This window comes from Oryctolagus cuniculus, chromosome X (assembly GCF_964237555.1).
Source record: "Oryctolagus cuniculus chromosome X, mOryCun1.1, whole genome shotgun sequence".
NCBI lineage: Eukaryota > Metazoa > Chordata > Mammalia > Lagomorpha > Leporidae > Oryctolagus > Oryctolagus cuniculus.
Window position 1 is genome coordinate 39,775,137 of NC_091453.1, and position 19,202 is coordinate 39,794,338.

A 19,202-nucleotide genomic window follows, 5' to 3' on the forward strand; every position below is an offset into this window, starting at 1 on the left:
TCTGTTACATGAAGACTATAATAAGGTATTATGCCTAGGCAGAAGTTCTGGGAGCTGATTCAAGGGTTTGGATAAGAATGATAGAAAGCAGAGTCCTGCTTAATAGTGTATATGCATGTATCTTGGGGTATGATAAAAAAAGTCATTTTTCTGGTTCAAAAAGTGTTCTGTGAAAGGAATTCCTAAATAAATTGGCTGTTTTCTGCATAAAAACTTGCAAAAAAGTTACACCAATGTCTTATCTTGAAACCAATAATCTTTTCCTTTTATTATAAGCAGATTGTCATTCTTTCTGAGCAATGGACTATGCAGATCAAAAGGACTCATAATATTTTAGTGATATAATCAATTGAAGCTTTAAGTGTAAAAAATCTAACATATTTTTACTGAAACATATAATTGTTATTTTGAGTCATAGTAACTGGTCATAAGTAGTGAGGAAAGTTGGAATGCCAATAAAAATTTTAACTCTTTTAATTTTAACCTAGATTCTAGGGGGACAAATCTTCTCAGAATCTTGTCCATCCAGGTCTGTAGAGCCATTAAAGGGTTTGTGAAGATTAGGTTAGGCCTTCACCCTGAGATAGTAGAGATGTGAGATTAAAGAATCCAGAGTCAGTTTAGGGAAGGGAGTAACTGCATGAAGGTAGGATCCCACAGAGTTCAAAGGAATTTGGATGACTTTTGTGTGTGTGTGTGTAGACACTAAAATTTTTTTAAAAATTTTTGAAGATTTATTTATTTATTTTAAAAGGAGAGTTATAGGGAGGCAGAGGCAGAGAGAGAGAGAGAGAGGAGAGAGAGAGAGAGAGAGAGAGAGAAAGAGAAAGTCTTTCATTTGCTGGTTCATTCTCCAAATGGCTGCAATGGCCAGAGCTGAGCAGATCTGAAGCCAGGAGATAGGAGCTTCTTCCGGGTCTCCCATGCAGGTGCATGGCCCAAAGCACTTGGGCCATCTTCTTTCCCAGGCTATAACAGAGAGCTGGATTGGAAGTGGAGCAGCTGGCACTTGAACTGGTATCCATATAGGATGCTGGCACTGCAGGCAGTGGCTTTACCCATTATGACACAGCACCTGCCTTGACTCAAAATATTTTTAAAAATGAAATATCAAAACAATGTCCCCCAAATTGTTGTACATTTTAAATTCTCTCATAAAACAAAATTACATTTTAACAAACTCATGTAATGAAATGGTATTCACATGGAAATAAAATATTCTTGTTTATAATTATAAAATTTTATAATTTGCTATAGGGGGTGTGGTCAATCATGAGGCATGGGTTTGAATTTTTATTATGAAATCTTTCAATGTCATGATTTGGCAATAAGAGTAAAAGTCTAAACTTGTTGTTCTTTAGGAGTGGAAGCCCTCAACCAAGTGACTGTTCAGGCATCACCTGTGATAGGCCATGAAGGAAACCCATTCTGAGCCTCTTTAAGAACTGCAATATAATCAAGCATAGATGATCAGTGACCAATTACCATGGCTTCTGCAGCAGGAAAGGTCAGCCTGGCAGATATTCTGTGAAGAAAGACAAATGATTAAAATGGAAGGACTTAAGCCCTAGGTATTAGCAATTGAGAATTCACAGTTATAATGTTACCAGACTTGCTTTTTCTGTCAGACTAAAAAACCTCCATTAATGAAAGGGAAAAAAATGATCCTTTGTTATGAGGCTGGAACCCAGAAATATTCAAATGGGAATGTCCCCTGACCTGTGTCCTCTACTCACTCTTCACCATCCTTGACTTCCTCCTCATCTGCCCAATTAAAAACTGGTGAAAAACTGAGACTGACTCTGAAAATTCTGAGCAGTAGAAATTAAGCACACACACATCCTGGTACATATATATGGCTGTAAAACAGGAATAATAAATTGTAGGGTGATTAAATAAAGCTAATATTGTAGTTAACATAGTGCTCCATTATGATAACCCACTGTCATCATCATCATAATCATCATCATGCTCGTCATCATCATTGTTTTTCTCTAATTGTGTCATTCTTTACTTAAAGATGTCATTTATTTGAGAGGCAGAGTTACAGACAGAGAGAGGGAGAGACAGATCTTTGGTCCACTGGTTCACTCCCCAAATGGCTGCAATGGCCAGAGCTGGGCCAATCTGAACCAGGAGCCAGCAGCTTCCTCTGGGTCTCCCATACGGGTGCAGGGATCTAAGCAGTTGAGCCATCTTCTATTGCTTTCCCAGGCCAAAAGCAGAGAGCTGGATCCGAAGTGAAGCAGCCAGAAATTAAATGGACGCCCACATAGGATGCCAGCACCACAGGCAAAGTCTTAACCTACTATACCACCACACCGATCCCAAGGGTTCTTTTTTTTTTTCTTTTTCTTTTTCTTTTCTTTTCTTTTTTCTTTTTTTTTTTTTTGAGAGGCAGAGTTAGACAGTGAGAGAGAGACAGAGAGAAAGGTCTTCCTTCCATTGGTTCACCCCCAAAATGGCTGCTACGGCCAGTGCTGTGCTGATCCAAAGCCAGGAGCCAGGTGCTGCCTCCTGGTCTCCCATGCGGGTGCAGGGCCCAAGCACTTGGGCCATCCTCCACTGCCTTCCCGGGCCACAGCAGAGAGCTGCACTGGAAGAGGAGCAACCAGGACTAGAATCTAGTGCCCTGACCGGGACTAGAACTGGGGGTGTTGGTGCCGCAGGTGGAAGATTAGCCAAGTGAGCCGTGGCGCTGGCCCCGAGAGTTCTTTTCTAATTAATGATACAAAACATTCCTTGCTCTGAAGATCAACAAAAAGTACTGTCTATGGATCAGGCAACTCTTGGTTTCTGACACCTTCTGGAACAATATTACATGTGCATGGTGTATTTTTCCATTCCCTGAAGAGCAAAACCCAGACCATTAGTTCCTTAGGTGTAGTCCCCAGAATAACACTATCAACATCACCTGCAAACTTTTAGAAATGAAAGTTCTTGGGCCCCACCCATCATTACTGTGTGTATATCAAACTCTGGAGGTAGGGGCTGGTGCTGTGGTGTAGAGGGTAAAGCCACCACCTCTGACACTGGCATCCCATATAGGTGCCAGTTTGTGTTCCAGCTGCTCCACTTGTGATCCAGCTTCCTGCTTATGAGCCTGGGAAAGTAGCAGGACATGGCCGAAGTAATTGGGCCCCTGCACCTCTGTGAGAGACCTGGATGAAGCTCCTGGCTCCTGGCTGCCATTTGAGGAATGAAACAGCAGATGGAAGATCTCTGTCACTCTCCGTCTCTCCTTTCTCTCTCTGTAACTCTTCCAAATAAATGAATAAATCTTTAAGAAAAAGAAAAGAAAAGAAACTCGGGGAGTAGAGCCCTGAAATTTGTGTTTTGACAAGACTTTCAGGTGATTGTGACTCATGCTAAAGTGTAAGAACCATGATATACTGGAGTTTTAAGTGCTTTTATGAAATCTTAATTCTGTGCAAGGCACATTTTTTCACAAAATATGTACTATTCCCACAAACCTGTTACCTACTTTATGTTTCTCTCATAAATGTATTTTATGCAATACTCTTATATTTCTGTTCTATACTTTGTAACAGTCTGTTAAATCTGAATAAAGAATCTGACATTTTGTACTTTCATTTTCAATATTATTTTTTTTGGCAAAATACTTTATATTATGTGACACATACTTGACTGTAAGCATAACAAACTATCTTGATTATTTTATGCAAAACAAGCATTTTGGCACTTTAAAATTTGAATAATACTGGCTAGAATGGTCAGGCTTAATTCTAAAGCTGTTTGACAGCAAACAGTCTTTTTGGTTACCATGAAAAAGTGCCTCTGGCTTCACTTCTACTTCAATCATGACTGGAGTAATCTCTCCTGTTATCATTCCAATGGGGCATGGCCATAAATATGTATGAACTTTCAAAAATGATTGTAATTTGGGAAAGCCTCTACAGGCTTAAAATAATTGCTTATCCAGACCTCTACTATCTATTTCTGAGGATCATGAAGCACATCCTATGTTTATTTTACACAGATACAATCAGGGTAACTAAAGGATGATACGCTAAGTGAGCATAGCAAAGTTAATGAACTTTTCTGCCTCAATTTCCTCCTCTGTAAAATGGGGACAATAGTACTTATGGGGTTCTGACAATAGCCAAATATGATTTTTTTTATCTCAAATTGTCTATTTTACTCCAAAACATTACATTTCAGGTACTCTATTAGTTATCTCAAATCAGGGAAAACAAATGATATCTGTCTTTTTGGGACTGCCTTATTTCACTAAATATAATGGTTTTTCAGTTGCATCCATTTTGTTGCAAAAGAGAGGATTTCATTTTTTTTTATAGCTGAGCAGTACTCCATAGTGTATATATTCTGTAATTTCTTTATCCAGTCAACAGTTGATGGACATCTGGGTTGATTCCATATCTTAGCTATTGTGAATTGTGCTGCAATAGACATGGGGATAGAGATAGCACTTTCGTATGTTGATTTAAAGTACTTGGAGACTGGTACATAGCAAGCGCCCCCTAAATGTCTATTTTCTTTATGGAAATACAGAGTAATTTCAGCCACAAGCTTTTTCTCCAATTGTCATTCATGAGTAAGAAAACCTACTACAACTTAGTCTATCCCCACTACTATGATCACTTGCCATCCAAATACATGCAAGCATTGTTTAGATTAGGAAAATCAAAGATGAATACTGCATGCAAAAAGAAAATGTGGATATTCTTCCACCAGCCAGTCAGTAAAGTTGAGAAATATTTATTGAGCAACTACTCCCCTATAAGCAATGGATTATATCTGTGATTAAAACTGACTTGGATTCCACCTTCACTGAAAGAGGTCTGGTGGGAGATGCAAGCCTAGAAAACAAAATCACACAAATGTTTAATATACCTAATTATAAATTTTGACTATTGTAACTGAGGAAAATTGTTCTGCCCAATGCATAAGAAGGATGAACACAGCATGCACTTGTGAACTTCAGCTTGCAAATCATTGTCCTAAGCAGATAGCAAACCCAGACTGAGGAAATGAGACTGTGCAGTAAAATATAAGCCATTCCTAAAACCTTTTATTGAATGGCACAGAGATTCTGATTTTTATCTTGAGGACAATGAGAAACATTTGAGAAATTTATGATTTTGGAATGGTCAATCCTAGCTGCAATTAATGAGGGAAAAAGTGGTCAAGGAAACCAATTGAGATGCAACTGATAGTCTAGGTAAGATAGGATATGATGATTCTTATTACTAGTGTTGAATATATATGCTCCATGGCATCCTTTACTTAAAATTATATGACCCAGGCATGTAATGGTTATAAGATGCCATTTTTTTAAAAAGACTATATTTATTTTATTTGACAGGTAAGAGTTACAGACAGTAAGAGGGAGAGATAGACAGAAAGGTCTTCTTTCCGTTGGTTCAGTCCCCAAATGGCTGCAATGGCCGGAGCTGTGCCAATCCGAAGCCAGGAGCCAGGTGCTTCTTCCCGGTCTCCCACATGGGTGCAGGGGCCCAAGGACTTGGGTGATCATGTATTGCTTTCCCAGGCCATAGCAGAGAGCTGGAATGGAAGTGAAGCAGCCGGGACTAGAACTGGTGCCCATATGGGAGGCTGGCACCACAGGCAGAGGATTAACCTACTGCACCAAGGCACAGGCCCCATAAGGTCCCATTTCACAAACAATTCACTCATTTGCTTTACTCTGATTATATGAAAACACGAATTTGTACAGTAATTTGGATAGCACATAAGTATGATAAAGGAAATAAAATATATCATAATCTTTTTTGCACCAACAACTATAATCCTATGTCCAACTCAAATATTTTTCCAAGTATGTAAATAAACATGACTATTATAGAAAAAAATTTAAATAAGATAGGAGCCGGCACTGTGGCACAGTAGGTTAAAGCCCTGTACTGAAGCTCCAACATCCCATATGGGCGCCGGTTCTTCTCCCAGCTGCTCCACTTCCGATCCAGCTCTCTGCTATGGCCTGGGAAAACAGTAGAAGATAGCCCAAGCCTTTGGCCCCTGCACCCGTGTAGGAGACCCGGAAGAAGCTCCTGGCTCCTGGCTTCAGTTCAGAGCAGCTCCAGACATTGCAGCCATCTGGGAAATGAATCAGCGGATGGAAGACCTCTCTCTCTGTCTCTACCTCTCTCTGTAACTCTGTCTTTCAAATAAATAAAATAAAATTTAAAAAAAAAATTTAAATAAGATGAACTTTTCTTATAATCCTACTGCCCATCCCTTTTTAAATGCTAAAATTTGCTTCTGTGGGAAAAATTGTGACCATGTATATGTCTAGCAAAATATAAATGATTAGTGCAAATATTTTTGTGTATACTGTTTTTGTACTGGATATCATTACATAAATATTTTCCATGGTCATTAAAATGCTTGAAAAACTTAAATTTTAATAGTGGTATAATGTTATGGTTTAGTCTATTCCTGCTACTATAACAAAATACCACAGACATGGCAGTTTATAAATAATAGAAATTTATTTCTCAGAGCTCTGGAAATTGGGAGGCACAAGATGCTCTCTGCTCTCATGATGACACTTTGTTGATGAATCCTCTGGTGGAAATAAAACACTGTGACCTCATATGGCAGAGGAAACAGAAGCAGGGGGAGGAGGGGAGCAGCATCTTTATACATCAGGTTAAACTACTGCCTGAAGCTCCAGCATCCCATATGAGCACCAGTTCAAGTCCTAGCTACTGTGCTTCCTATCCAGCTCCCTGCTAATGCACCTGGGAAAGCAGTGGAGAGTATTCCAAGTACGTGAGCCCCTGCCACCCACATGGGAGACCCAGATGAATCTCTTGGCTCCCATCTTCAGCCTGGCTCAGCCCTGGTTATTGCAACCATTAAGAAAGTGAACCAGCAGATCTCTCTATCTCTCCCTTTCTCTCTGTCACTTTGTCTTTCAAATAAATAAATCTTTAAAAAGAGAGCAAGAAGAGACAGAATGGAAAGGGAACCAAACAACTTGCTCCCTCAACCCTTTTTATAAGAGTCCTAATCCTGGGGCCAGCGCTGTGGCATAGCGGATAAAGCCTAAACACCTCCCTAAAAGTCTCTCTCTCTCTTTTTTAAAAAAATGTATTTATTTATTTGAAAGGCAGAGCAACAGAGGAGGAGGGAGAGACAGACAAAGAGAGCTTACATCTGCTGGTTTATCCTTCAAATGTCCACAGCAGATGAGCCTGGGCCAGGAAAAAGTGAGGAACTTGGTGCTTCATCCAGGTCTCCCACATGGGTGAAAGTGGCCCAAGTATTTGGGTCATACTCAGCTGCCTTCTCAAGCATATTAGTAGGGAAACTGATTGGAAGAAGAGCAGCTGAGACTTGAAATGGCCCTCAGACATGGGATGCCAGTGTTGCAAGTGTTGGCTTAACCCACTGCACCACAAATCCAGCCTCAAGGCCCCACTTCTTAATACCATCACCTTGAATGTTAAGATTTATACTTGTGAATTAGAGGAAGAAGCACATATTCAGACCACAAAAGTGTATTACATAAATTAATTCTAATTTATTTAATTAAATTAGTCAGTGTTTCATTACTACAAAATATGTGAGAGAATCAACTTATTAAGGAAAAAAGTTATTTTGGCTCTGGATCTGGAGTTTCACATTCCAAGATCAGGTGACGCCATTGGTTTGGTAAGAGTAGATGTGCAGAATGGTAACATGATGAGCCAGGAAACAGAGTGGCTGAGCCTGGCTTAAGCTTTTATAACCAACCCTCTTGTGAGAACTACTTCCATAGGCATGCTCTTAGTGACCTAAGGACCTCCCAATAGGCCCACCTCCTAGACATTATAATTGAATTCAGATTTCACGCTATCCATACCATCAAGTTATTACTTTGAGGTTTAATCAACTACTTGAGTTTGGGAACGGTATTTTATTCAAACAATAGGACTACCCAATACCTTACTTTTGAACATTTGGAATCTTTCAACTTTCATTATAATATTTAATTTTGAGGTGATATTCCTTTGCCCTCATCTCTGTTTTTCTGATAATAGAAACATATACTCTTATCCTTGCACTTCTCTACCTGGTAAATAATATAGTGAAGCATTTTAGTCTCTATGAGATGACATCCCTGGCCAAGGGACTTTTATTGTTTTGCTCACCCAACCAAGATAGCAAGCAGAAAGTGAATATAAAACTTATGTCATATAAGGAGTGGGGAACATCCAGACTGAGGGCCATATAAGGCCTGCTGAATCATTTTAGATTGGCCCTGCCAAGGCAACTGCAGGTAGAATGTGAAATTCAATAAATCTATAACAGACAATTTTTAAGTTGATAATTTTGTATGGCCCACAATTTATGTTACAAATACCCAAATGGCCTTTGGGAGAAAAAAAGGTCTCCCACCCCTGTGGTGTTTATAGGAGAGGATTGAAGTTGAGTCATCTGAGGGATATGAACATGCAAGGAGTAGACTTCTGTATTTCTCCAGATGTGAATACAAGATCGGCAAATAGAAATTTTTTGGCCTTTTTTATTGTCTTTTTTGTAGTAAATATAAATCTTAAGAAGGCATATTTCAGTTCAGCATAATAGGTTAAGTATCCTTTATCAAAAATGCTTGAGACCAGAAGTGTTTTGAGTTTAGGAATTTTTCAGATTTTGGAATAGCTGGATATAAATAATGAGATAACTCAGGAATGAAACCCAGATGTGAACACAAAATTTATATCTCACACACATAACCTAAAGGTAATTTTATACAATGTTTTTAGTGTTCCTGAGTTTTGATTGTGACTGCATGAGGACAGATGTGGAAATTTCCACTTGTAGCATCATGTTGGCACAAGAATAGTTTCTGATTTGGATTTGGTATTTTCAGGTTAGGGATACTCGATCTGTAACAGCAAAAGTTTACAATGTACTTACTCTGTAACAAGTACTAGTCTAAGAATATAACATACAATGTATTAATTTACATAATCCTCTGAAGAACATATGTAGTGGATACTGTTAGTATCATTATTTTACAAATGAGGAGACAAAGGCCCAGGTAGGTTAAATAACTTATCCACGGTCACAGAGTTAAAGTAGTAAAGTGAATATCAATACACAGACATTTGTAACTCTGAATTATTTCATTCTACAAACTTTTATTAGGCACTTGTCATATGCTAGGCATTGTGCTCTGAGGTAAAAGCATTAAAATAACTGAACTACTGATGACTGAATTCCTGGACCTCAAGGATTTGACAGTCAGATGCTGTATAAAAAGGTAGGTGTAGGGGCATGTGCTGTGGTATAGTAGGCTAAGCTTCACCTGCAGCATCATCATCCCATGTGGGACTCGGTTTTCGTGCCAGTTGCACCACTTCAGATCCAGCTCCCTGCTAATGTGCCTGGGAAAGCAAAAGATTGTAGCCCAAATGCTTAGGCCCCAAGAACCCACGTGAGAGACCCATAGGAAGCTCCTGGCTCCTGGCTTCGGTCTGGTCCAACTCCAGCCATTGTGGCCATTTTGGGGAGTGAACTAGTGGATGGAAGAGCTTTTTCTCTCTTTGTCTTTTCTCCTCCTCCTCCTCCTTCTCCTCCTCCTCCTCATTCTTCTTCTTCTTTTCTCTCTCTCTCTCTCTCTCACTCTGCCTTTCAAATAAAATAAAAAAATCCTTAAAAAATGATAAGTGTGCTAAAATGTGGAGAGCCCTGTAAAAGAGGTATGCCAGACTATTATAAGAGCCAGAAGAGGTCTCTTTATCTCAAATTGGAGATTCAAGAAAGAAGAGTACAAGACATTCACCTAGGTTCAGGGGGAAAATTCCATGTTCTATTAACAGTTCTGCCATGGGAACAGGAAGAGGAGACAATCTTGCTTTATTTATATTTATCAATTTAAGGATAAGATCTTCCTCTTAATCAAGTGTCATCTACTGGGGATGATGCTGTGGCACAGCAGGTAAAGCTGCTGCCTGCAGTGCTGGCATCCCATATAGACACCAGTTCAAATCCCAGCTGCTCCACTTCCAATCCAACTCCTTGCTAATGGCCTGGAAAAGCTGCAAAAAGATGATCCAAGTGCTTGTGTCCTTGCACCCATGTGGGAGACCTGGAAGAAGCTCCTGGCTCCTGGCTTCAGATAGGCACAGCTCCAGCCATTGCAGCCATCTGGGAGAGTGAACCATAGGATGGAAGACCTTTCTCTCTCTCTCTCTCTCTCTCTCTCTCTCCCTGCCTCTCTGTAACTCTGCCTTTCAGATACATCTTTTAAGAAAGTGTCATGTACCAAATTGAGATGAGAATTAGATTCAGTCATTGTTTGCTGAAGTTCAATTATTTGTGTTTCACCTTCATGACCTAGACCATATCTGAGTACCATCTGAACCATCATGTACTTAAAATGCTTCTTTAAATGAAATGGCATATTGTACTAAAGTAAATGTTATCAAAAATAGCACTACCATAAATGGAAAGCATTTTACTCTCCATAAATAGAAGGTAACCATAAAAATAAATACACACTATTAGACAATATTTATCTATGTAACACCTAAAATAACCTTTTATGCCACTATTTGCATACCACATGCTTAAAAATGAAATAACCTCTTTACATCCTTTGTACACCATTCTGAAATTGGGTCTATAAATCTTGCTAAGATGGTGTGCCTCCAAAGTTTTATTTTCAACATATTTATGTATATTCTTTTCACATCATATTTACAGCATACAACCAAGTATCATTGTCTATATCCTCATGACATACTTTTTAGACTGTCATCATTGGTCAAATCTTTTAACCTATCTTAGGATGTAAAATATTACTGCTAATCTATCTTAGTCTTAAATTCATTGCTGGCCTGATTTGAGAAGGTAATGTCCTGTCATTGTGGCTCCATGGTAGATTTCTCCAACTATATTTGTGGTGTTGACTTGATGGAAATGATTACCACAGTGCAGGGCCATTTGAGCAAACAAAGAACAGAAGAAATAAAGAGTAATGGTGCAATATTTCAATAGATGCGTTTGTAGAATAGTTTTAAGAAAACACTAGGGACTAGTGCTGTAGTATAGGAGGTTAAGCTTCCACCTGTGGAGCCAGTATCCCATATAGGTGTCAGTTTGAGTCCCGGCTGCTCCACTTCTCATGCAGCTATCTGCTGATGGGCTGGGAAAGCAGTGGAAGATGGTCCATGTCCTTGGGCCTCCGCACCTGCATGGGAGACCTTGAAAAGTGTACTGGCTTTGGATATGCTCAGCCCTGGCCCTTGCAGCCATTTGAGGAGTGAACCAGCTGATGGAAGACCTTTCTGTTTTTCTCTCTCTCCCTCTGTCCCTCTCTCTGTCTGTAATTCTGCCTGTCAAATAAATAAATAAATCTTAATATTAAAAAAAGAAAGCACTAAAGGAATATTGCCCCTTCTTTCTTCGTTTTACTTCATGAGGAAAATGATAAGACTGCAATGAACAGAAGGATAAAGGCCAATCTCCTGTTGGTTTGGGGGAAAGTGGGGACAGACACCCCCCTCTGTTGGGGAAGTGAGAGTTGCTTGTGGTAAGTATCACAAGGATGATAAGTATGAGCCTGCCTTTGGGAGCTTTCAGGGCCCTGGCGCCTCTTTGGATTAGCTCAGTGATAAAGGAGTTCCTGTTCTATTTATATATTTCCTTAGACAATCTCATATATTTATTTGTTTAATATGAAACCAAGAATCCAGGCCTATTTCTTGTACAGTAACTAAGTTCCTTCCCTGACTCAGAAATTCACATTTTGGGGATAAGATTCAGGATGTTGTCCCTTTCCTGTAGGTGAGACTGACGCTCCCAGTTTTTCTGGTTTGACTTGGTTGCTGATTATAAAGCCTCTTCCCTCCTCCAGTTTATGGGTGTGGTAGATTCTAGGGTCAAAAAGGGTGTGAGGCATCCATGCATACCCACCCCCCTGGCCCTAACACACACAGACACATGCGCGCGCGCACACACACACACTCACTCACTCACACACACAGTTAAGCTCTTTGCTCATAAAGTTAGTAGCCTGAGGGACAACTACACTAATAGGAGTCAATAGGCTTGCTAGAGCTTGTCTGCAATGGAGCTGTGCCAGGAGAATTTCAAACTCAAGCCACATACTTCTGGTCTATTGGTCACTCCTAAACTGAATTTAATAATGCCTCTGAGTGTTCCAGGCAAGCAGTTTAGTTAGTAATGTTTATAAATTGGTGTGTGTGTGTGTGTGTGTGTATATATATATATATATATACACACACACACAACAGATATGGGAAATATGGGGGCATGGTCTCAATGGCCAGAAAGAGACTCAACCTATTTGGTAGATTTCACAGCTAACTGTCCTAGCTAAGAATAATAATTAACCTTTATGGAAAGCTTTCTCTGAGTTATGCACTGGTTTCAGTTAAACATTTATTGTTCTATACATAACTGTGCCTTAAGAATGCAAGTTTTTCTGTTTATATACTGCTTAAATTCCCTCCCCTTCCTAGGCTCCTCACCTTCCTCACTTCATCTTTTTCTGCCCCACCTTCCTCGCAGCCCCAGCTCTTCAAACTTTTTTTTAAAATTGTTGTTGTTCTACTGGGAGCAGAGAGGGTGGAGTCCTCTTATGGAAGCTTTTCCTCCTCCCCTCCCTTCAGCCCTCAGGCTGGGCTCCACCCTGGTAGTTTGTCAGCTGGATTTCAGGAGGAGGAGGAGGAAGAGGAAGAGGAGGAAAAGGAGGAGGAGAGGAGGAGGAGGAGGAGGAAGAGGAGAAGGAGAGAACAGCATCTTGTGGGTACTTATATGTGAGGTGTCTGCATACTTCTAAGCTGTCTCTGATTAGGTCTCGTGTTTAACTCCTATCTTCCTTATCTGATCTTTGGTTATATAGAGTCAAGCACAGGTTGCTTCTTCAAGCGATCAATCTCCATCAGACTTAGAATGGGATGGAAGGAGGTGAAGGTATTACAGGTTGCTATTTGGCCTATTTCTTAAACCAGCTAAAGAAAGGAGGAAAGACAGGGCAGCCTGTGGTGCTTCTTAGAAGAAAAAGGAATCTGATCACAAGTCCTAGTTTTCCATTCCTTCTCCCTTACATCCTTTCCTGTGGCATAAACACCAATCACATCCTGATTATTGATGTGTCATAAGGCAAAAATATATGGGGAAAGTCCTATTTTTGCCTTTTACTATGGTCATGGGATACATAGTTTCTTGTGAGCCACCTTTGAGTCCTAATGTGAGTGAAACCAGGCCATTTCTAAGACTTGAAAGGGAGACGTGTACTAATAATGTTGAATATGGTGAAACCAAGGGTTCCTCCACTGGAGCCTCTTGGAGAGAATGTATGTTCTCATTTCTCCCAAAATTCCTAGCATGGTTCTTTATATAACACAGGTCCTCATTACACTGTCCTGATTAAATGGATGACAGGATGAATGGGGAATAATCTTGGGTTTGTGTAGGCAAGTTTCAGTAATTTATTTTATGTTTTTCAAAAGTTGAGGTAGCATTTCAAAAACAAACAAAAAAGCTAAAGCTTAAAATAAATTAGCTAAAATTAAAATAAACTGTTTAGCTGTTTGCAAACTGACAGCTATTCTTGCCTTCTCAAATTGAACAAGGAACTCAGGATGACCTTAAAGTACATCACACCTGTACAAAGAATACTAGTGGCTATACTCTTCAAATTTTTACTTTAGTTATTTACTAATTTTCATCTGCCCATCACAAAAATGCATTCATTTATGTTATAAACAGTTCAGTGTCCTTTCAAGGACTTGAATTTAGAGACAACTTCTCAGTGCTGCTAAAAATAACCTTGGCTAGAGTTTTCAGAATCGTATATTGAATAATACTCTCCTAAGTTTATTTTGTTTTATAATAATAACATGTTGCTTTTAAAATTTTTATTCATTTTCATTTTATTTGAAAGGCTGAGAGACACATGGAGAGAGATTTTTCATCCACTAAGGTTTACTCCCCAAATGCCTGCAACAGCCAGGGCTCATCCAGGCCGAAGCCCAGAACTCATTTTGCCTCTCCCATAGGGGTGGCAGGGACCCCCATACTTGAGCCATCATCTTATATGTCCTAGAGTTCACATTCAGGAAGTTGGATCAGAAGCAACCAGAAATACCAGGTACCCCAGTATAGACGGGGAGACTCCCAAGTGGGACCACTGTGTCAAATACCCACCCCTCCCCAAATTTTATGCATTTTGAAAGTAAGGATCCAAGAGATAAGGTGATTCTTTTTTAAAGAATGTATAGCGTTGCATACTTGTCTATATGGTTCCATAGAAACATATAGTTCCATATCTTTCAAGTTGGGCAGTTACAAGTGGTGGTGGAAAAACATAACATAGTAATACAGGGAGTCTTTTGCAAGAGCAAAACCTTTCCTAAAGGGACTTATTTTCATGCAACTAATACATGTACAGTTCTTTAATCTACATCCCTCAGTTTCCTCATCTATAAAATAGGAATCATAATAGTACCTACACGGCCGGCGCCGCAGCTCACTAGGCTAATCCTCCGCCTTGCGGCGCCAGCACACCGGGTTCTAGTCCCGGTCGGGGCACCGGATTCTGTCCCGGTTGCCCTTCTTCCAGGCCATCTCTCTGCTGTGGCCAGGGAGTGCAGTGGAGGATGGCCCAAGTGCTTGGGCCCTGCACCCATGGGAAACCAGGATAAGTACCTGGCTCCTGCCTTTGGATCAGCGCGGTGCGCTGGCCACAGCGCGCTGGCCGCGGCGGCCATTGGAAGGTGAACCAACAGCAAAGGAAGACCTTTCTCTCTGTCTCTCTCTCTCACTGTCCACTCTGCCTGATAAAAAAAAAATAGAGTGAGAGACAAGGGCAGAAATGAGGAGGGATGAGAGAGATGGAGGGAGAGGGAGAACGAGCGAGAGAGAGAGAGAGAGACAGAATCTTCCATCCACTGGTTTCCTCCCCAAATGGCTACTACAACCAGTGCTTGACCAGGCCTAAGCAAAGGGCCTGGAACTCCAAGCAGCAGGGGCCCAACTAAGTGGACAATCTTCTGCTGCCTTTCTAAGTTGCATTAATAAGAACCTGGATCAGAAACAGAGCAACTGGGACTCAAACTGGCACGCAGGTATGGGATATCCATGTGGCAAGCAGCACGTTAACCCACTGTGCCACGTGGTTGATATCCTGGCATCTAATCTCATAAATCTTATAATCTTACAGGGAGAGGTAATTAGATCAACAAATATAACCCTGAGGTAGAGAGGGGCACAGAATAAGCAATCGTCAACTCTTCCTGAAAGAATTAAATAAGAAGGGGAGGTGACATTGAGTTAGTCATTTCTAGAAGGTAGACAAAGAAGGCCATTTCTGGAGCTGGTGCTGTGGCATAGCGGGTAAAGCCACCGCCTGCAGTGCCGGCATCCCATATGGGCGCTGATTCGAGTCCTGGCTGCTCCTCTTCTGATCCAGCTCTCTGCTGTGGCCTGGGAAAACAGTAGACGATGGCCCAAGTCCTTGGGCCCCTGCACCTGCAAGGGAGACCCGGAAGAAGCTCCTGGCTCCTGGCATCAGATCGGGGAGTGATCTGCCTCTCCTTCTTTCTCTGTGTAACTCTGACTTTCAAATAAATAAATAAATATTTTTTAAAAAGGCTGTTCTTTAAAAAAAAAAAAAGAAGTTAGGCCATTTCAAACAAAGAAAGTAAGGTGATTCAAGGCATAGGGGTTGGAAAGTTTAGCATTCTGTGGGATTTGCAGTCCAGGCAAAGCCCAGGAGAGCAGCAAAACTCTGCTGCTTGAGACTTAGGCAGAGGCCAGATCATAGTGGTTGAAAGATGAGTTCCAGCATCCTGTCTTGAATGTTGAGGTGTTTGGTGATGTCATCTGGTAGCTGGTGACCTACAAGAGGAAGAATGCAGTGTTTTGGTGGGAAGAAGGAAGATGAGTTACTTAGAATACATTCAAGTAGAAATGACAAACAAATGGACCTATGTGTTGAGAAGTACTGGGTTATGACCTTCAGGTGTCTTTATTTAAAAAAAAAAAAGGAAGGGCACAAGGAATATAATAGTGTCTATTTCACAGGGTTGTTGCCAGAAATAAATGGAGAAATAATGAATGTAAAAGCCACCTGGCCCAGTGACTTGCCCATATTAGGTGTTGAATACATGATAGCTATTATTTCTCCTGTCTCACTGCTCCCACTCTTCCTCTGCTTTGTTTCTTGTCTCTTTTTCCTTTCCTCCACTTAAAAAAATTGTGGTAGGTAAAGGTAATGAAAGGGTTGCTTGTGACTTTCTGGCTTCCGATTCAAATGAACTAGAGAGAGACTTTCAGGCAAAGTAAAGAAATCCTGGAAATGTGGCTCTTATCCTATAGATTCAGCTCTACAGGTATCCACCCCAATGTCTGGCTGAGATGCTGGTATCAGGGGGACTGAGAACTCTATTCTTAGAGATCAAGTATCTTCAAGATTGTGAAAGCCTTAAGTCTCCCTGCTGGGCCACACCCTTCAACTCCTCCTTATCCCCACCCATTCCTTTTACCCTCATGGCCTTCCCTTATCTCTTAGTAGAAAATGCACCCAGATCTAATCTCCATTCCTCAGCCTCATCGTAGAGAAGACACTGTGACCTCGCTCTTCTTGCTGGTGTCACACTGTTACCATGGAGAACTAAGACGGTAAATATCACTTCCAGTTGCACCAGCTTTCTTCCTTTTCCCTTTCCCCATGCCTTTCTTCCCAGACAGCTCCCTGCTCCAATCTTTGTACCTCTGTCACCCACCCCTGGAGAGTTAGCATGACCTGAATGAATAGGTAACCAAGCGGTTTGTCCGCAAGCCTCTTTCTGGGACGAATAAGGAACTGGAATTGATCTGAGTTGTACCTGCTGCTGCTGCTGATGCCGCCGCCGCCGCTGCTGCTTGAAACAGCAGGAGGCGTCCGCCAGGGGCGAGGCCAGCTCTCTCAGCCCAGGGCCCCGCCCCACCCCCTCCCTACTCCCTCCGCCTTCTCAGCCCCACCCTTCACCTCCTCCCACTTTGCTCTCTCCTCTAGCGGCCTCCAGTCCCTTTTAAGGAACTCCACCCTAGGTGGAGTCTTCACGATAGTCACACCTCTCCTCTGGGCCTAGCAGGGCGGAGAAAGACAGAGTCACTCCACCCACTCAGGTTGCCCAGAGAGCACTTTTAGATTCTGACTCGCGGGGGGCGCAAGGTCCCCAGTGAGGCAGCTAGGTGCCTCCAAGAAACCCCGCCCCAGAGGACCCGCGCGAGTTGCTGCGGTTTTTTGCCGAAGGCCCTGCGCTGGGCTATATGTTCTTACCAATCATCGGCATTTTCTCCTCCCTTTTTTCTTTTTAGAAAGGCGCTGGGGTGTACGGTGGCAATGGCGATCCTCTTGTGATATTTCCTCGTGGGTTCCTGTCTTGAAGGATTCCTTTTCTGACTCAACTTTGTGTTCAAGTAGTATTTTGAGGTTTGGGTTGGTTTTCTTAGCCCCTGCTCCCTGCCCTCTCCTTTTCAAGGGTGTGTGGAGTTCAGAGGATGGGTGGAGAGTGGGCTTGGCCGGAACTGAATTGGTGGAGGTAAAAGGAGAACGGAGGATCTTCGGCCTTGGCCAACTCGGCCCAGCGAACCCACTTTATTTTTAGCCGAGGAAACGCTGCAGGAGGAGGATTCTTTTTAGGAAGTCTGTTCTGCCGGCCCCTGATTTTTGGGTTGGATGCTTGAGAGCTTTGTTTTCCTTGTTCTGAGGGTGGTCCAGCTGGGTCTGAATTGACTCTCTCCCTTTTCGTCCCCCTCCCCATTTTCTATCCTGGAGAAAAAGGGGAGGTGGGGGACTGAGAAAGAGAAGACGAGAGCGCATCGCCTGGCGCGCTGTCAGACAGGGGCGGGTGTGAGGGGAACAGCTGTCTTTCGATCAGCTCAGGAGTATGAGCCTCCTGGAGGATCGCATGAGCTCCGGACACTTCAGGAGTCCTCAGCTAGTGACATGGGCGGTAAGTGACTCCGGATTAGAACCCATCCGCTCCCATCTCTTCCGTCTAGATTCTACAACACCCTCCTCCCTCCCCCGCTCCACACAAGCTCGAGCGCGCGCGCGCGCGCGCACACACACACACACACACACCACTTCTCTCCTGTGGGTTTTAGAAGGGGGTGGGGGAACGGAAGGGTAAGGACACCATGTCCTAATCAAATGAAACAACTCAAGGGAAAATGACTTTGCTAAAAGGTTGGGCAAAGAAGGACTAAGTTAGGGAGGAGGCTTCGTGGAAGAAGTGAAAGGGGTTAGAATGGATGGATTTGTCTTGTCTGCCTTGGCTCACCGCTCTCAATCCTCCTAAGTGGTAAGATTTGCCTTTGGCTTAACCCCACACAGCCAAAGTCACAGCTGGCGAGAGCAGAATTAAGACAGCCAGCGCTCCCAGGTAACCCCACTAAGCAGTAGCAAGCACCTAGATGCTTGTAAAGAGAGGTAGGAGGAGGCAGGGGATTAAGGTGGGAGCCTAGGCTGTTGGGGGTACAGAACGCGAGGCCCTGGGAGGAACCACGGAGGAGGAGCTGCTTTGGGTGTGCCGGCTCTTTAAGGAGGGGCTGAACTTGTTTGGAGGAGGAAGCTTGAGCTTTGGCCCAGCCCAGGCCCTTTTAGACGTGGCCAAGGCATGGGTTCCTCGGTATAGGTGGAAATTGGGGTGAATTTTTGTGATTGTTGGAGTAAATGGACTTGCTCAGCCACTTGGTGGAACTGTCTTTCTGTGGCCTTTTTTTTTCTTTTAAACCTAAGAATTTGGGGAAAAATAAATTATATCCAAACAGGTGGCCAAAGGAACAGCACCTTTTTTTTTCCTTTATTATTGTCTTCATTGTGAAGAAAAACACTTATTAGGCATTTATTTCTTAGTGCGATAATAACTGAGCAAAAAGAATAATATCTAAGTTTGGATTTGAAAGTGATGGAGACTATGATGATCTGGTTAACAAAGATCTGTTTTGAAATCTTGATACCACCATTAACAGTGTGGACTTTGGCCATTATTTTCTCCTCTACAGAATGCAGATTAATAATTCTATCTCAAGAGATATTTAGGTAGGTTAAATGACATAGTGTATGTGACAGGCTATCACTTGTTGTATCTTAATTTCACTCCTTTCTGCATTTAGCTTGGAATTTTTTCTCTGAAGATTGCTGATAGAATTATGCTTTGCTCTCTTTAAAACAGATGAGGTGGAAT

At 41.9% G+C, this 19,202-nt stretch overlaps 1 protein-coding gene and 1 long non-coding RNA gene across 7 annotated transcripts in view; one reads left to right on the plus strand and one right to left on the minus strand.

Moving 5' to 3' along the window:
• KLF8 (KLF transcription factor 8) overlaps positions 1 to 19,202 on the plus strand; it is a 275,328-nt gene that overhangs the window by 210,110 nt on the left and 46,016 nt on the right. The window contains exon 1 of one of the 6 annotated variants that reach the window (XM_002720047.5): positions 17,106 to 17,966. The exons of 4 other annotated variants lie outside the window; for them this stretch is intronic. In XM_002720047.5, coding sequence (XP_002720093.1) covers positions 17,960 to 17,966 — 7 coding nt within the window. In that variant the 5' untranslated portion in view covers positions 17,106 to 17,959. Of the gene's footprint in view, positions 1 to 17,105; positions 17,967 to 18,075; positions 18,318 to 19,202 lie in introns of those variants that run through there. One more of the 6 variants, XM_008272680.4, reaches the window with a different exon arrangement.
• Positions 13,897 to 17,424, minus strand: LOC138847730 (uncharacterized). The gene is made up of 2 exons (XR_011385679.1): positions 17,291 to 17,424; positions 13,897 to 15,864 (listed from the first exon to the last, which is right to left on the minus strand). It is a non-coding gene; the product is annotated as an uncharacterized lncRNA (long non-coding RNA).